General features: G+C 28.1%; 5 protein-coding genes across 6 annotated transcripts; 1 reads left to right on the top strand and 4 right to left on the bottom strand.

Annotated features, from left to right (window-relative positions):
* Positions 1-43: 43 nt before the first annotated feature.
* Positions 44-1,709, bottom strand: LOC140670789 (acyl-coenzyme A thioesterase 13). The gene is made up of 3 exons (XM_072901544.1): positions 1,331-1,709; positions 610-797; positions 44-297 (listed from the first exon to the last, which is right to left on the bottom strand). Exons 1-3 carry the CDS (start codon positions 1,409-1,411, stop codon positions 132-134), a joined length of 435 nt encoding a protein of 144 aa, XP_072757645.1. The 5' UTR covers positions 1,412-1,709; the 3' UTR covers positions 44-131.
* Positions 1,710-2,249: 540 nt separating this feature from the next.
* On the bottom strand, positions 2,250-4,765 carry Mvd (mevalonate diphosphate decarboxylase). Its single transcript, XM_072901502.1, has 9 exons — positions 4,251-4,765; positions 3,924-3,994; positions 3,766-3,833; positions 3,645-3,691; positions 3,426-3,577; positions 3,189-3,356; positions 2,810-3,103; positions 2,550-2,711; positions 2,250-2,469 (listed from the first exon to the last, which is right to left on the bottom strand). Exons 1-9 carry the CDS (start codon positions 4,300-4,302, stop codon positions 2,320-2,322), a joined length of 1,164 nt encoding a protein of 387 aa, XP_072757603.1. The 5' UTR covers positions 4,303-4,765; the 3' UTR covers positions 2,250-2,319.
* Positions 3,928-10,047, bottom strand: Bhd (folliculin). The gene is made up of 14 exons (XM_072901555.1): positions 9,794-10,047; positions 9,452-9,643; positions 9,269-9,391; positions 8,929-9,205; positions 8,770-8,817; positions 7,532-7,533; positions 7,356-7,501; positions 7,032-7,137; positions 6,610-6,884; positions 6,390-6,502; positions 5,935-6,264; positions 5,610-5,844; positions 4,799-5,308; positions 3,928-4,010 (listed from the first exon to the last, which is right to left on the bottom strand). Exons 1-13 carry the CDS (start codon positions 9,842-9,844, stop codon positions 5,167-5,169), a joined length of 2,040 nt encoding a protein of 679 aa, XP_072757656.1. The 5' UTR covers positions 9,845-10,047; the 3' UTR covers positions 3,928-4,010; positions 4,799-5,166.
* Positions 10,048-10,108: 61 nt separating this feature from the next.
* LOC140670778 (uncharacterized) lies at positions 10,109-13,734 on the top strand. 2 transcript variants are annotated; one of them, XR_012047619.1, is made up of 7 exons: positions 10,109-10,702; positions 11,229-11,415; positions 11,498-11,590; positions 11,678-11,737; positions 12,657-12,860; positions 13,029-13,187; positions 13,597-13,734. XR_012047619.1 is itself a non-coding variant. In XM_072901532.1 (6 exons), exons 1-6 carry the CDS (start codon positions 10,632-10,634, stop codon positions 13,086-13,088), a joined length of 675 nt encoding a protein of 224 aa, XP_072757633.1. In that variant the 5' UTR covers positions 10,109-10,631; the 3' UTR covers positions 13,089-13,245. The 2 variants fall into 2 exon arrangements, 1 of the variants encoding a protein (XP_072757633.1); XM_072901532.1 differs by lacking the exon at positions 13,597-13,734 and having other exon boundaries at positions 13,029-13,245.
* A 1,128-nt stretch (positions 13,735-14,862) lies between these two features.
* On the bottom strand, positions 14,863-18,471 carry LOC140668500 (MAPK regulated corepressor interacting protein 2). Its single transcript, XM_072897587.1, has 6 exons — positions 18,159-18,471; positions 17,949-18,033; positions 17,017-17,135; positions 16,703-16,771; positions 16,315-16,368; positions 14,863-16,172 (listed from the first exon to the last, which is right to left on the bottom strand). Exons 1-6 carry the CDS (start codon positions 18,208-18,210, stop codon positions 16,102-16,104), a joined length of 450 nt encoding a protein of 149 aa, XP_072753688.1. The 5' UTR covers positions 18,211-18,471; the 3' UTR covers positions 14,863-16,101.
* Between the last annotated feature and the right edge of the window lie 460 nt (positions 18,472-18,931).

Below are 18,931 nucleotides of genomic sequence, written 5' to 3'. Positions count from 1 at the left end.
TAAATGATTTTTACAATTTGATAAAAGAAGATACATTTTAGACTATAGAAATATTATAATGTATTCTATTCTTTTTATTATGTACATATTATTAAGACATTGATAGATCAACAAGTTAGTGTTCAATAATTTTATTGTTTAACTGGCGCAAGATACTTGGTATGTTGTCCACGGGCAACGACATCCTTACCATCGTTTTTCGTAAGCTCTACTGCAAGAAACGCTAAGGTCTTTCCAGCACGTATAGTCTCAGCGTCGATTGTCACTACTTCACCGGGAAACGCAGCCTTCAGAAACCTGTGCCATTAATCACTTTACTGTATATTATAAGCATTTGTACATGTTTTGTATTAATGAATATGACCAAGTTATATTTCTCATGTTTTTCAATTTCTAAGTTTCGACCAATATACATTTAATCTTACAATTAGACTATATATACATACATATCTGCCAAGAATAAAAATTTAATTAATCAAAATATTGACAAAATAATATCAATGTATGAAAAACATTACAATTATATTAATTGTATATGTATAAATAAAAAATTAAAATATAATGAAATAAAGAAATTTATAATAAATATTTTGAGATTTAGGTTCTTACGTCACGTGCAGTTCTACAGAAGCTCCAGGAGGTTTATCAGTTCCATGACACATAAGAGCACACGTTGATATAACATCTATGGCAGTACTAGTGAAACCACCATGTAAAAAACCAGCAGAATTTAAATGTTCTTCGGCCACAGTAAATTGTGCTTTGCATTTTCCATTGTCAGCTGAGAGTATTTGTATCTTTTTAAAAAAATATATATATTTATAGATAATAATATCAATACTGCTAAAAAATAAATAACACACTCATATCATTGTTGTTAGAAATTTTTTTATATAAAAGTACAATTACAATTGTAAACATCTATCTATATTTTATTTAAACATAGATTTCTTAAAATTTTTCTTAAAAATGATCAAATTATGAATAAATGAAAAAAAAGGACTAAAGTCATAACAAACTTTTTTTTTTTGTTATTAAAAAGTTGCACTGAATTCTGCTAAAAAGATCAAATATAGTAATATCTCAAGTAGGAAAGATAAGATATAATAGTAAGTTATATAAAAAAGAAACGTGACTTAAAAAAAAATCTTATAATTATTTCAGTCTAGCAATAAAAATTTGTATATCGTTTCAAAGTCATATTCGAGGTAAATTAGGATATAAATTATGCAACTTGGAAACAACTGAATTATAAATGTCATTGGTGTATAGATTACATCTAATTATATATATAGATAATATTGATAGAGTGAATGAAATTTATACTTACATTTTTCATACACCGATCAAAACCTTTACCGTTTATCACTTTCTCCCAAATAGCTAACACAAACTTCGTTTTTTGCGACATGATTGATGCCCTTGAATCTTATAGTTATTATATATTTTCTTCCAGTCGTCTAAATTAAATTAAATAAGTACGTATTTCCACGAGGTTAAGAGTTTATATAAATTTCCTCTGTCGATTTTTCAAAATCTGCATTATGCATCGTCATGATGCATCGCAATTATGTTATGAATAAAATTGAAGTTGTGAATAGTATATGGCTTTTTTCCGTAAATTCACTCTTTATCGCAGAATAGGCTCATCTACATACAGTCGGACCTCTTATCTACGACATTTTCAGTCCAGAAGCTTCCCCTTAAATCTCTCCTACGACAAAAATTTGAGAGTGGGGGTATAATTCCCCTTTCGCGGTCGTAGCACGAGAGGATTTTTTGTCGTAAGATAAGAGGTTTCGTCACAGTATGTACTTATACTGTGATTTCGTAACATAAGAGGGTCATATGATAAGAGATAAGAAGTCCGATTGTATAAAACGTCATCACGCACGCTGGCATGATGACGTTGCATGTACTAATTATTAATATATATTATTGTAAAACTACGTAAAATGACATTAATATGACAATTGCCACGTGGTATATCGCTTTGCTACGCGCTGTCAAATTAAAAAGATGCATTTATTTGTTTTATACTTGTCCGAAAATGTATATCTCATATATGTAGAATATTTTATGATTTTAATTTGTAATTAATGTTTGTGCAAAAAATTTGGAAATTGTTATTTAAAATTAAATACATATTTTGACAGTGACATACACATATAGTGACATGTATATAAGTGTGTGTATATATATATATGTATATACAAAGATTGAACAGAGGGTGAAAATAATACAGAGAATTAAATGAAATATAAATTGTTTATTTCTGCTTATTAGAATAGTAGATAACAAAAATATATATCAAATATATCAAGAAAAATTAATAGGATTACCCTGACTATCTAATAAATGAGCTTGTGGACTATCAAGATATTTAGGCCCATCTCCCACTTTAGTATATATTATGTATTTAAGTTGTCCCAGTGGATGTTTTTGAACCTTTAATTTCTCCAATAAATCCTGTACAGAAATATGATTATAATGAGTGTATATTCAAATGATTAATATTCTGAACTGATCACAGTACACAAAATACATACTTTTGAAGGTTTGATTTCTTCAACAGATAATCCTCTTTTATATTCAATCGTGACATTTTCAAGAGGAGGAAAGAAATGATTCAGAATACCCATCACTGCTGACACATCCTTCTCTAATAAATATAATGTAGCATTCGGCCCGGCGTCAAAAGTGTAAGCAACCTAGCAATTTTTTGTTAAAAATTTGTGTATAAGTCAAATTATTTTATGTTATAATTGACAGAAAAGTATAAGTAAAATATAACAAAGATATTTCGTACTTTCACATCATTAACTGCATCATTATAGGAATGTATAAGATTCACGATACTGTGAGAGATATTGTTCATATAAACACATGGAGGGTATGTATCCAGGCACACGGCGTGCATCTGATTTGAATCCTTCATGGTGAGTTCGGCAAAAATTTTGAAATCCTTTTCGACGATTGCCTCTTGCATTTTATTAGTTCTTTCCGGAACTGTATGTGTTATCCTATACTGCAGAAATTGAGAGGTCTCTATACTTCGTTTCATACCTATTGCACTTGAGACCTTTTTTTGTTCATCATTTACCTACAAATTTGTAATTTATAAGTTGTATTAAGTGTTCCTTAACATTTATCAATTTTTATTTTCACAGAAATATTTTTTCCCTTACAACTAACACTAAAACCCTCATTTCCGGCCAATGAGAAGCAGGCACAATTTGCTTTGCTATGCTGTCTGTTCCATACTTGTCTTGACCCATGTGCCATCTTACAAAACCACCCATAATACTACGACAAGCTGAACCAGAACCAGAACGTGCTATAACACTAATGTCTCCCTACAGAAATGTTTATATTAATAATATAATATGATTTTTTCTGTAATGTATTAAATAGAAGTTGTATACCTCTACTTTATAAAGCTTGGCTAGTGCTACTGCAAGACATGCATATCCTGCTGCACTGGAAGCTAGACCAGCAGCTGTTGGGAAATTATTCTTTGAACAGATGTGAATCTTCCAATCATTCATATATCCAGGTAGTTGTGAACGTTTCTTAACTGGAAAAAAAAGAATAAAATTTAAAAAGATCTTAATATAACAGCTTTTCTTTATGCATTAACTTACTTTCTTTCAAACAATTTTGAAGTCTTGGATTTTTTATATCTTCTTCCCTGAAAGATACAAATTTTTATATATTACAATATGAATATAATTTATATATAATGAAAATCATATCTCGATGTACTTCTCATTCAACCAAATACGATCTTCTTTGAAGTCAAGGCTGATCATAACACTAGTTTTTGCATGCAGCTATGAAAAAAATAAAACGAAAAAGTTATATCTTACTATTGTAAGAGCTTTAAAATATTCTAATTTGATTATGCAGTTTAAATTATTTACCTGATCCGTGTCTAAAGTAGCACTTATAGAATCATTAGTTGGTAAAATTAAAGATTCATCTCTCTTTCCCCCTAAAATCATACAGATCTAAAAAAATCATTAACTCTGAAAAATATATGAATAAAAAATGGTCATGTATGTATGAGGAATGACATTTCCATATTATCATTGTAACTGCTTTAGCTGATAGTTATTCAAATGCAAATACTTTTGTACAATACAATTTCAAAACGGCTAAGTATAATGTAGTGAATTTATATTTTATGAAGACATTAATTAATCGCAGATTAATTATTTATAATTAAACGTGTATTTGTAAATACGTACAATATTTAATGACTGCGATATTGACCGGTGCAATGCAAGTAACGGTATTCATGATTGAAATTCGTACACACTCCCACTTTTTATTCTACTATCACAACTGTAGTTAACAGTTGACTGCGGTCTCCACATCGCTTGCGTGAATTTATATATGTATGGGGTGGGGGAAGGGAAAGAGAAGGGGGTCTCAGGTCTACGTGTCAACGAACGTGTCACGATATATATATCTATGAAATCTAGATGTAATTGTGTGTGAGATAACTCTCGGAAGTAGAAGCTTTCAAGAAAAAAAAAAAAAGATATATATCTATGGATATAGAACTCAATGAATTCAAAACCAATTCAAAATTCTAGACTTCTTTTTTACAAACAGACAACATCAATTCAGTACTCTTATTCAAGAAAACATCACATACACAATCACAAACAAATTTGCTTGTAGAATATATTACATTCTCGCATAATAACATATTCTTTTTATGTCATATAAATAAATTATAAACAAATACATATATATATCCAAAACTATACAATTTGAAACATCATCTCACCTCCAGAACTATCATGAGATTTATTAACATTCACAATGTATTCTAAACTGTCACATCTGTTTTGAAACAAATGATACTATACGAAAAATACGATTATTTATGCAACATTTTAATAAATTTCTAAGATACTTAAAGTTCTTGTTGTTTTAACTAAATCATAAATAAAAAAAGACGCACAACCTTGAACACACGTAAGCATTCCTCTCGGATAAAAGAGGAATCTGAATAGAGAAATATACGATCTGCAATAAATATTACATTATTCAATGATATATATATATATATATATATATATATATATATATAATATACTAATATATATATAATATACTACACGCGTGCAAAGAATGCATTAAATTTTTATGAGACTATGCTGGATTAGATGGTAATCCCATAGACCATGCATCCAGTAATTTTTTATCTTGAGGTCCAGCGCCTAAACTGAGCATGAGTCCAGAGAGATCACCGCGATGACCCCGTCCGCGCATCGCGTGAACAACTTTCGCAATACTGCAATAATAATAAAAATGTTGTTAACATTCAGTAATTTAATAAATAATATATATTTTAAGATATAAATAGTATATACAATCCCACAGAGAAATAGTAGCTTTTTTGATATTAAAACTTTATACAATTAAAATACTCTGTCATTCGATAATCACATTAATTTTTAATATTAGAGAATTATAATATTAAAAATTATTAATTCTCTTAGAATTCTTTATCAGAAAAATTATATATGTATATATTAATTTTTTCTTTATATATAATTGTGAAACATTCTGCATAATGATAAATGAATTCATACTTGGCCCATTCTTCCAAAAGAGTTGCAAAGTGTGCTTTGAGAACAGAATTTCCGAGTTTTTCATTATCAAGTGATTTTTCAATCTTTATTAACAAGGTCGGTAATTTGGGTGGTAATGCACCGGTCCATTTAACTATATGGGATTTTGAGTTTTCGAGTTTGTGTTCATTGAGTATTATATCGAGCCTGCACACACTTGCACAAGGTAAAGGAATCGCTACCGAGGCATCTACACCTAAAGATTTTAATATTATACATACATATTGTTATAAAATTTTTTCTAATAATCATGTTTGTAATTATTTTTTCTACAATAATACGATACCGATAAAGTTACACGTATCGGGATCCATGTATTCCGATGTTTTTGTTTTTACCCTTCGACATGCTCTTGGTATAAGACTGCTAAGTCCGTATAAAGATTCCAATCTTTGAATTTTCGGGCCTCTCACTAGGACTTGCACACCAGTTAGACAGGAATACAACAGCTGTCTAAATTGATCCTTTCCCAATACTTGTTTCAGATCTCGTAAAATAACGGTAGTAGATTTTTCCGCGATTTCAGCAAATTCTGGCAAAAGTTCCGATTCGTCCGAATTAAGATTTAAATTTATTGGCAATTTTGCGTTTACTAAAGTAAAGTTTTCTTCAGTTTCTGCAAATTATTTCGGATATTAACATATATTTGCAATATTAATTATAATTTCGCATTAAAAGAATATATTTTTTTATAATATCAATTATATTATCGTAGATAATTATATAATTATAATTGCTAACCAATTTGATGTTCGAAATTATAATCAAGTTCATTATCTAATAAACTCATTGGGAAAATTTCTATGAAATGCCTTGCTCCAGCACTAAGAATCCATACTAACCACATGTGAATTCTGAAACAGATTCATTATGCAAGATGATCAAAAAAATAATATTATTTTTGTGTCTATATATATTTTTTTTATATCAATTTATATATAATATAAACATAATAAGTTACCTTACAAAAACATGCTTCTCATTTGTTATATCAGTAAGTGTTCTGGATTGTTTAGTTGTAGGACCATGACAACCTGCTCCACTATTTGCCGTTGTTAGCCTCATTGCTCTCTGTGGACATTCTGCTTCTTCCGCATTATATCTTTTCTCAGCAAAATCTTGCAGTTCTTTAATTACTTCTTTTAAATTGTCGATTAAAAATGGCCACATGTTCAACAAGAATTGCTTATCTCTCATGAAAACAATAAAACTACACCATCTTCTGAATCCTCTTGCCTATTAAAGAAATATGTACCAATAAATATAAAAAAAATTGCATAATATTATAACAAGATGTTAAGCTCTAATATATTTAAATAATGACATGATTTGAAAAATTTGTTGTAATAACTACCAAACATGCTTTTTCGTTGCATAATTCACCTGGGCATCTTTCAATGTAAAAGTATGACTTAAAACATGCCCCCTGTACTCATCTCCAAAGTAGCAAACACCTTCTTTACCAGGATGCACTTCGCAGCTTAGACTCCTTGAAAAAAGAATTTGACAGTAATGAAAAAAAAATTCTGAAGTATTATATATATTAAATAATATATTTAATAAATCAGATAAAAAAAACTATAATAAAATTAAATTTGTGATTTATGATTCATAATAAATTTCTGATATATAATTTATGTAATAATTCTTAATATAACTTTAAAACTATATATTTTATATTTTATTAACTGAATATAATTATTGTACCTAATGCAAGCATGTTTTAACAAATTTCCAATATCTTGCATCAATGATTGCTGAGCAGATAGGAAAGATGTCCTTGTTTCATGTTCATTACTCAAATATTTAATATTTCTGATACTTTGGCAGCCTTCGCACTCATCCTGTACATCCTCCAAAGAATTATGGCTCTGTCTTAACACTTCTTTGGGTCCATAAAATTTCAATTTTTCTACGTTTTGTGTATCATAGTTACGATACGTTTGTGTAGTAAATATCACTTTAGGTCCATGCATTTCACAAAAGGTGCACAATGCAATTGCAGCATTCATTGCTTTTAAAAGACACAAGGGTTTCTGTGAATTCTTTTTATTTATATGAAATGAAAAATCCACAGTATTATAATTCCATGGTCTTAAGTTATTGATTTACAGATTGCACAGCCTAAAATTATATCCCACATAAGTATGTATACTGAATTATCTTCACTGAGCATTTATAATATTAAAATAATAAAATAATTATGTATTTATTACAAAGAATGATATATATGTATATATATATTTTTTTAATATATAATATATGAAATATAATTATTATATTCCCTAAATATATATGTAACTATCATACAGTCTCACAAGAATAATATTTCCAGAGAATAATATGATCCATATAAACATATGTGTTAATTGAATATGATTATAATTGTGATATGTTAGATTACTTTAGATAATTTGTAATTTATGATAGAATTGTATTTACAAGGACATTTAAATAATTAGAATCAAATGAAATAGAAACGTTATATCAGAATATATCTTTAAATACATGGTACATAAAATAATGAAATTTTATCCTAAATTTTATTGCGAATTAGAGATCAAAATGAGCTTACAAATTCACAAATTTAAATCAATTTGCATATAATTTATAAAAAACCTGTAACAATTTCTGACATAACCTTAACTAAGACATTTTTATAACACATAATCCCATCACCTGTTTGCTCATAGAATGTTCAACAAAACTTTTCCACAAAGTTAATTTTTTTCATCCTTTTCACGTGATAAAACAAAAATGAAGTCGACACAGAGACACGTGACATTATGATAGCTAATCTCGACATTGGCTCAAGATGAAGAGAATATATATATATATATACACACACACACACAACACATATATACGTGTATATGTACACATACTACACATATGCAAACTAAATTTACACAATTGCACATTGGGTTGCCAATGGAAAGGTGCTTGACATATGTCAAAATGATCTCATAGAGGCCAGATGTCAGTTACAATATATTATAATTCTTATAAATAAACTTATTAGGATAAAAAACCATGTATGTGAATGTATTAAAGACAGAAAAAGATATTTTATTTTTTCCTTATTATACATTGAATTCACAACCAAATTTTAATTTGAAACCTTCATAAGCAGCCCTCATCCATATACCTACAGCATGTGCTCTAGGATCTGGATACTTGAACGTCTATATATAATGTATAAATTATAATTTTATACAGTATCTAATTGTAAGTTAATATCATGATGTGTATAACATGTTACTGTTAAATAGTACCTTGCAATTTGTAGAATCAATAGGATGCAATTTTGACATATGCACAGTTTGCATAGCAGAAGTTTCAGCAGCTTGAACAGCTTCTCCGAATGCATTGATAGGGCTTAATCCCGAATTCAGCGCATCTCTTAATTTATGTTGCGCAGGTATCAAAGCATTTAACATACTTCGTTCACCGATTAATGTTCCACTGACTTCAGATATCACCTCGTTTGCGGATGTTAAGACAATTAACCACATGTTTGCAGTTAATTGCTCATCATCTTGAAATTTAAGAAAACTCTAAAATATTTTTCAAGCTTTCCTTATTCAGTCTTAAAAATAAATAGAAATTGACAGTCTCACCTTGGCAATAGTATAAAAAAATAATGAGTATATTCCACTTTCTAAGCCACCCATTTTTTTCTCAATAATTTGACTTATTTGTGTAAATGCTATAGAAGGTCTTGTTGCTGAAATTCTGCCTTCCTGCAATACATGAAATAATTACTATCATTGAAACCACATTTGTTTTATCCTCTGTACCACCTTGATTGCTACTTTTATGACATTGGCACTATGAGCAAGTGTAGTTCCATAATTTCCATCGCCACATTCCTCATCCATTATGTTTAACTGTCTAACACATGCAATTAAAGCTTCGCATGCAAATGTTAAGATTACAAGAAATTTTGGACCACTCTGAGATTGTATCATTGGTCCTATATTCTTGTGTAAAGTCTGCAATTAAAAAATTGTATTATAATACTGCTCATATTATACATATTATATATAGAAATAGCAAAATATTTAATTACAAAAATATATAATTATATATATATATATTACAATTAATATATAAAATATATTTAACTTATATAATATAGTTACCTGTGAGCTTTGGCCTTCTGCATTATATGGTGTTATTTCATCGGACTTCATCACAAAGCAAGTTTCTGGGTATCTCTAATTCATTAAATAAAGAACATATATGTATTCTTAATAAAACATATATTCTTTATTCAATGTTCTAGTAGGAACATTGCTACGGAGCTAGTCTACCAGAGAAAGTACTGACAATAAGAGTAATGACATATAAATGTTATGATGTTATGATTATGATAATGATGTAAATATAAAAACATCTATAAAAAAATATATGTAAATATGTTATAAATATGTCTCATGTAAATATATAAATCATGCATGTAAACATGATGGTTAAATAAAAAACTTGTCAACTTGTCAAACATTGTCGGTAACAAAACTGTGATTAGTTTAAATAAAACATTTTACTTTGTTATTCTTCAGCTACATGAAAGATTTATACATTTTTTATAATAAAATAGTAACTCGATGAGATTTACTCATTTATAATAACGCGCAACGACGTTTTTTTTTTTTTTTTAATAGTCTCATCGATGTTCGAAGGAACATTGTGTTCTGTCTTTATTTAATTTTCAAAAGTAACAAAGATAGAATGATCCTTTTCGCACTAATAGCGTCTTTTTGAACGCATCAAAGAGTAAAAGTTTCTTTTTACTCTTTGGAACGCACCCTATATTCAAAACGCATTACAATGAGCTATAAGTACATAACCAAGTATTTTGACATGTCAACGTACAATGACAAGCTTCGATTCTTTTGTGTACGTGTACTGATTTGACATATTAAAAAAAGAGTGAAAATGAGAAAAAATTAAAATACTAATTATACTAATAGAGTAATTATGGTGAAGAGTTGTTGCGTCGTAGGCTGCAAGAATATTTGGACCCCAAATAGCTGTATAACCTATCATCAGTAAGTTTTATTTGCATATAGATTTTTACATAAAATACATTAAAAGAATTAAATTGCATATAATATTACATATATGCAGGGTGTTTGTCCATAGACGTCGAAGTAAATATCTCGCAACTGGTTGAAGTTACAAAAAAGTTTAATCAGACAAATTGCATGGTTTTCAGTCTGCTACAGTGTATATAACAATTTTTTTTACTCATGACCTTTTCGAGTTATGAAGGTCATCATTGTTTTTTTAAATAAATACTTATATTTTTTTTTACATATTTATGTAGTAGGAGTCATTTGCAATCAAAATCATATTTAGTAAAAAATTATTACTATGCATCGTTTACGAGATAATTGGCATCTTAAATATTAAAGAGATAAAAAAAAATTTTTACCTACACTTTATAGCAGACTCAAAACCGTGCAAATTTGTTTTATTAAACTTTCTTGTAACTTCAACCAGTTGCGAGATATTTACTCCAACATCTATGGACAAACACTTTGTATATATACATTATATGAAATCGATCAACAGATTTCCTATAAAAAATGCGGAAAGACTTGCAAAATGGATGTTAATTGATCAGTTGCAAGACATAAAAGCAACACAGACCAAACACATTTGTAGTGAACATTTTACCACACAGTCTTTTGAAGAACACTGCAGGCTGAAAAGATTAAAAAAAGATGCAATTCCTACTATTTTTGGAGACACTCTTTATGTAAGGTTTTTTAAAATTCATTAGTCTTGTCAGTATTTTAAGAAGTAATATTTTATTTAATTATATATATATTTTTTTTCAGATAATGAATGATAATCCTACAGAAACAGATAATATAAAAAAAATTTGTTTAAGTGACATATTAAGTGAAAACCCAAGTGAAGTATTGAATGAGGTTTGTAAGAAAAAAAGTTTTATTACTGTAGAATTAATTACTATAGAATGATTCATATACACAAATAAGGTCTTTATTAAATTATAGGTTCTAATAGCAGAAATGCAAAAAGCGTCTGTATCAAATAAAAAGGATGATCCTTCAGTAGTAAGTACAATGCAACCTCTTAAAATATATATATATATATATATATATATATATATATATATATATATATAAACCTCGAAATAGCTTGCAAAATCTATTGATATTTTTTGATATGCTAGATACATGTGAATGAGTATAGTGATACAATCACGCAGCAAAGTATATATTTGTAGGTGCATTGTTAATCTTATCATGAGTCTTCTTCTATTAAGATTTTCTCTTTTAATTTTGTTACATATTATATACATGTATTATATATTATATCTGTATTCTGTATATATATATATATATTATGACAATTTATAAGTAAACAACTTTAATTTGTAAATATAGTATTGACTAAAGTTTTAATTCAATATGTATTTAATGTTGATAACATATATATTTATATATTTATTTCTTTGTCCAAACTTATAATAATTTTTTATAATTTAACAACTTATTTTAATGAAAAGTTGATGTTAACAAAAATCATCTAAATTCTATAAATATTTTATGAAATTTGAGATAGAATACAGAATACAGCATTAATATTTTTTCATAAACAAAAAATAATTCTTATATTATCATAATTTTATTGAAAAAATTTATACAAATATAAGGATGTAAAATATGTGGACAAAACGAAATTGTTACACTCCTGAAGTTCCTGATTTGACATATTAAAAAAAGAGTGAAAGTGAGAAAAAATTAAAATACTAATTATACTAATAGAGTAATTATGGTGAAGAGTTGTTGCGTCGTAGGCTGCAAGAATATTTGGACCCCAAATAGCTGTTGATTTGGGAGTGCAATGCAGACAACCTTGTTATAGCTCTGAATCTTGTTCACAGTCTGGAACTGCGTACTATTAAGAGATTTTAGAGTATATCTATAAATTTTAGTTTATTAATTTATTATTAAATGATATATATTTCAGAGTATGAGCAGAGAAAAAAATATAGATGTTTCTACTCAGACATCATGTATATATTTTGAGGATCGCAAAAAAATATTATGTTTGCGGAAAAAAGTACAAATATTGCAACATCAATTAAAGCGAAGAAATTCAAGAATTGCCAATATGCAGAAAATTATTCATTATTTGAAAAAAGCTGATTTAAATAAGAAGGATATATATAAGGTATTGCAATAATATTTTTAAAAAATTACTCTTATTTCAAAATAAATTCGAGAATTTTACGAAACCAATTATTACATGTAGTTTTCAATTACAAACACAACATCTCTAATATATCTTTTAACTTGCAATTATTTATAAGATTATATTGAATTATTTATTCCTTATCAGGTCTCAAGGACTAACCGTTCTAACTTGAAGGAACACAGTTATTGTTTTCGGATTACTTGAGGATTCTAAAAAAACAATTACAAAAGGAAAAATAATTTTTTTTTAAGATTGACTAAAAACTCTTACTTGGTAGAAAGATGAAATATTAACCTTTGAATAGTGAGTAACAACTGTATATATATATTGTATCAGTTTTAATTCATATATTTTATACATGTCTCAGAATAAACTTTTGTTTTATTTATATTTTTAAATTACTTTTTTTTTAAATGTTACTGGTACATGTTAATAAAAAAATTATATATATATATATATATGCATGTTTATAAAAAAAATTCTATATTTATATTATTAAAAAAATTTATATATTTATATGCATTGTATAGAATTGGATTAAATGAACAATATTTAATTTAATTCTATACAATGATATGAAGTATATTAAAAGAAAAGAAAATAATCTGCATAATGTTTAACTAACTTATAGTATAATTACAGATTATAGTTTATATAGCATACTAATATATAGTAATAATTACAAAATATTCATATTAATATTATATTTCAGGTATTATATACATTGAATATTGAGAATTCATGAAAAGTATTAAAAATAAAGACAACTGTTAAAGATCATTTAGCTTTCATAAAAACATTAATAATAAAGATAATTATGGCATGCCATTTTATTTTTTAATAGTAAACATTTTAAGTATAAAACTAAAAACAAATTTTTTATTTAAAATAAATTTAAAAAATTATTTGAAAATATTATTTTATTAAAATATTAAAGATTTGAGCAAATTATTTATACACATTAAAAATGTACATTGTCAAAAAATGTTGTAAATAAATTAATTTTTATATTTTGTAATTTATATTATGTTGCATTTAAAGCAAATTTTTATTAAGATTTAAATATATAAATTTTTTGTTGCCATCTAGAATTGTTGGTAATGTAAATTATTACGTAAAATAATTTTTATGCGAAAAAAAAGATAATTTAATACATATTCTAATTTTTTTAAATTTTTATTATTCAATATTTATGAAGGATTAGATAGATGTTAATTTATGAAAATAAAATTATATTGAGATATGATAATAATAAATATTCATAATAATTGGATGAAATAAAATCATGTTTGGACCTAAACATAATTTTGAATTTTAATTAGTCTGTATGTCTGTGTATCCCGACAATTTTAATTCATCAAACTAAAATTATGTCGCCACATAATTCCAAAAAAAATTTATATTATGTCCCGACATAATTTTAATTCATCAATAAAAATCACCTTTTTCTTAGATAATTATTTTTGAAAACTTTTATATTGAATAGTTATTTTTTATTCTATTAAAAAGTAAAATGTGCCATATATATATACACACACACACACACACACACATATATACACACACATACACACACACACACACACACACACACACACACACACACACACACACACACACACACACACACACACACACACACACCCACACTGTATCAAAGATAACTGTTCAGTGAACATCTAATTTGCAAATTTCAAAGTTATGAAATTTTAATTTAGAAATAGGCTGCGTTCCGATATTCACTGCCAGTACTGAAAATCTATAATTTACGTCACGTACACTATATATTTTAAATACTGACAGTGAATATCGGAACGTAATGAAAATTTTACAATTAAAAAAAGAGCAATATAAATTTTCGTTTACGTCTTATCTTTATATTTTTAGTTAAATATCAATTAATATTTTTCATGCATTATAAGAACGATAGGAAGTATATGGATATCAATGAAGAATCGATGGGTACAAAAGAAAATAATACGTGTATAAAGAGATATTTATTCATGATCGTGTGTAATTCAGCCGCACATGGCCGAATTTGATTTATGCTACATCACGACTACTCCTGCGAACTTTGCTTTGTTGGACGCGTGATATATTGTGGCATTTAAATTGTCGCTGATCGAAGATCTATATATAGATCCATATACGTATATGGCCCGACAAATACGTAATGCGAGGAAGAAACAATTTAATCTGCCATAATATTCAACAATTCCATGAGCAAACTCTGCAATGGATTTCCATTACTGGTTGCAAGCTAACGCGAATAATAATATGACTCTCTCAGCGAATAACAATATGACAATTTTCTTATATTTATCAGTCTACAAATGTATGCTAAATCTTTGCTCATACATAAAAGTATATTCAGACACAATCGTCATAACAATACCCGTAACATTGTCATGCATTCACGCGATCATTGCATGCAATATGTACAGCCATTTTTTAAGATTAAAAAATTCATCAACCTCACGCAGGATTCATACCACATAGCACAGGATCTTTGCTTGTATTTAAAGATTTTGGTATATGCATTGGTATACACTGTATGACGTCCTTGGGGCTTCGGTTGCTTGTGTTTTTAAAACCTAATTAAAATCCAATCTCTTCTACACGATGGGACGTTTGCATTCGCATATCTTGCATTATTCTACTTATTGTCTACCGAGAGTTTCGCAAAACTTTACTGCATCTCAAAGCTGTCTCTGTACAAGAATGTCGGTACAACATTCTCTGCAGCCTATTAAAATTGAGCAATTCTAATAGAGCAACAAAAGAATTATCTATATTCTGTAGAAAGAGCGTTAACAAATGCATATAAACAACAATCGTTATTAACAATTTAACGGTAAATCATTTTTTTAGTTACTATTTTATAATTACTAACGATACTTGCTACTATTGTGTACGCATGTGCATTCTCAAAGCTCGCGCATATATTAATTTATTGCTTTGTAACAAATAAATGTGGTGCGATCATAATTACACACGTCTCGAGCAATATGACGGTAATTTGACAGGATTACGATATAGTATCTTGAACTTTCATCCGAGTAGTTTATATTTAAACTATTCCGCGTTATCAATTTTCAGACCTGATCAGACTTAAAAATACACAACACTGGCTAATTTTTATAGTGTACCAGTTGTCCCATTATAGACTACTTTCAAGTACATCCTTAGGAAACTGGTTTTCAGTTTTTTTAATATTTCAGAGTGACTTCGTGATGTTGTTAAATAATCGTTTGCCCCACCAAGATTCCAAATCAAATGGTTTGAAGTCTGAAATAATTTATTCATAATTTAGCGCGATTTTTAGGATTTTTTACAGTTAATTATTGTAATATATAATGTGAGAAACAAGGATATTAATTTTAAAACAATATTTTATAACAAATATGGTTATAAATAATATTACATTTACCTTGAAGGCTATCATTTGGTTCACCATCATTGTAATATACTATGGAATTAGGATCTGTAGCAAGCAAAATATTACATACTTATATTGCAACATATTAGAATGTTTTTTTAGTAAATATATTATTTATATATAAAATGTAGACTCCGGAAAATTGAATACCAGAGACGGGAAGACTGTTTAAAATAATGAGATGACTATTTGGGAAAAAAAAAAAAAAAAAAATAGTAAAATATAAAATATAAAATAAAAATTTATTTTACAAGCATGTATTGAATGTAGTTGAAAAAAATTATTTTAAATATAGAAATATATATGTGTATTTATACGCAAAGATGACTAATATTGTGATTATAAATCATTAATTTTGGTTTGCCATATTACTACTTACTGCAAAATTCTGTACATTCTGTGCCATTGCAACACTCACATCTTTGCAGCGTACTAACTTGATTCCATGCTATTAAAAAAATAATAAAAATTTGGCTCAATTTTAGAGAAAATATATATCACACAATATATATGTAAAAGCTTTATTCTTTTCCTTGAAACTAGAGCTTCATACTGAGCCTCTCTTTCGCAAAGTTCACATTTTTCTCCATCATATCTCTCTATCACAAGCTTTAATCTATTTATCTCATACTTCACACTTGAGAAAACAACTCTATATTCTATCTCACACATGTAAAATACTTTTCTACCTACATTGTCTAATAAATAAGACAAGTTCCTTGTGCTGTGGCGAAATGTCTTCTTGCATCTGATGTCGCTGTGAGATGAGCTTTGATTTCCCATTGATATGGAAGACCGGCTTTGGTATATTACTGTAAGCATAAAATATATGAATAAAAACCTCATTATTGGTAATATTAAGGTAAATAGGTTTTTTGTCACGCATTATTACACATACTTATAATCTTATGTAATATGTGCAATGGATTGTTAAAGTTATGCTTCACTCATGTACTATATAAGCATAATTTATACACAATGCTTGTCTTTACATGAATTACAAAACATGATTTATATACTAGCTATATGATATAATAAAGAATTTTAATGGAAAGAAATTAATTTACCAGCATTTTAATACAATTAAAATTATCACCATATAAATGTTAAAATAAAACATCTTTTTTTATTATATATATATGCTATAATGCATTAAAAAAAGGAACATGTAAATTGCATTAAATTTTTAATAAGCTATAATTAAACTTCTACATTGTATGGCATTAGATAAGCTTGTCAAAAAAATTGATGAGTGACATGTGTCACATAAACGAATTATAATACCTAATATAAATAATATAGAATTTCGGTGATTTTACGCCGCAAATTATACGCGAGTCTCTCAGAGAAGGCAAAGTCCACTTTTTGTAAATTTTTTAAATTTTAATATCGCACAGAGCACTAATCGTATGCTGAAATCAACAAGTATGAAAAAAATTAAGAGATCTATAAAAAGAATTGATTAATATCAAGAGATTCATATGATGAATTGCGTAATCCCCGGCGAAGCGGGGGAGACGTAGGAGAACGCATGGAAAAGAAGCGTTCGAAAAAGGGGGTTAAGATTACATCTATCGTTTCTCTCTCTCTCTCTCTCTCTGTCTTTCCCTTTCTCTTTCTCTCACCGGGTGATTTCGTGATCGTCCTCGGGATCGGCCTTCCTCGTCATATCACGTAAAGTCTCCAGCCTCTCGAGTTTCTGACTGATCCCTGCGAAAAGCGACGAGATTCGCGAGAATTTCAGAGTCAGTCGTAGTTTTTTTTTTTTTTTTTTTTTTTTTTTTGAACGCGATCGTAGACAACCTCGATAACCGCGAAAAATCCAGAATCAGTACCTCGTCGTGTTTTCGCTACGATCTTGCTAGGTCCCTTCGAAACGGTATACATGATCCTCGGCCTCGGATAAGTGCGGCAACCTTCTTTCGCGAGCGCGATCCCCAGATCATCCGCGTGCGAATCGTTGTCACGTTTGCCGCGTGTTCACAGACAAATCGTCCCAACAAACTGCTGATCGCTGATAGCGCGACACGGCAAGCCCGGCGATCGCCGATATTCCCCGGCCTCGGCTTACCACTTACCACCACGACACGACACGCGCTTACGAAATCATAGGCTGGCGGCTAGTGCTGCTCATATGATGAATTTGGTTGGATGTACTAAACACTAACATCTGAACGATGGAAGTGAGAAGGAGAGAAAAAAGCGCGAGTAGGGGAGGGATAATTTCAAATCACATGCACGAAATCACGAAATAATAATATATAGATCCAGAATATTGTGGAATCGATATCAAGACTATTTTTTTCTTATTACGGTAAGATATACACAGTGAAAAATAAAATATTTAATTTTGACATTTATTGTGAAAGAACGAAAGTCTACCCTAAATTTCAAGTTCAAATAATTTATTGTGTGTTATTTATTGACAAACTAGAAATGAAATTAAATAAATGATATAAAACTTTACATTTATTTTTGTTAATGTGACTGTTGTTGATCTAAAAATAAAATACAAATTAAAAACTACATGAAAGAGTAGGCACAATAACTTGTGTAAGAAATGTTAATAGAACATTTTAAATATTTCTTAGAAATATTTAAAATAACA

The sequence above is a fragment of the Anoplolepis gracilipes genome, chromosome 1 (genome assembly GCF_047496725.1).
Source record: "Anoplolepis gracilipes chromosome 1, ASM4749672v1, whole genome shotgun sequence".
Lineage (NCBI taxonomy): Eukaryota > Metazoa > Arthropoda > Insecta > Hymenoptera > Formicidae > Anoplolepis > Anoplolepis gracilipes.
Note: the sequence above shows the minus strand (reverse complement) of the source record. Positions and strands in the feature narration are given on the sequence as shown.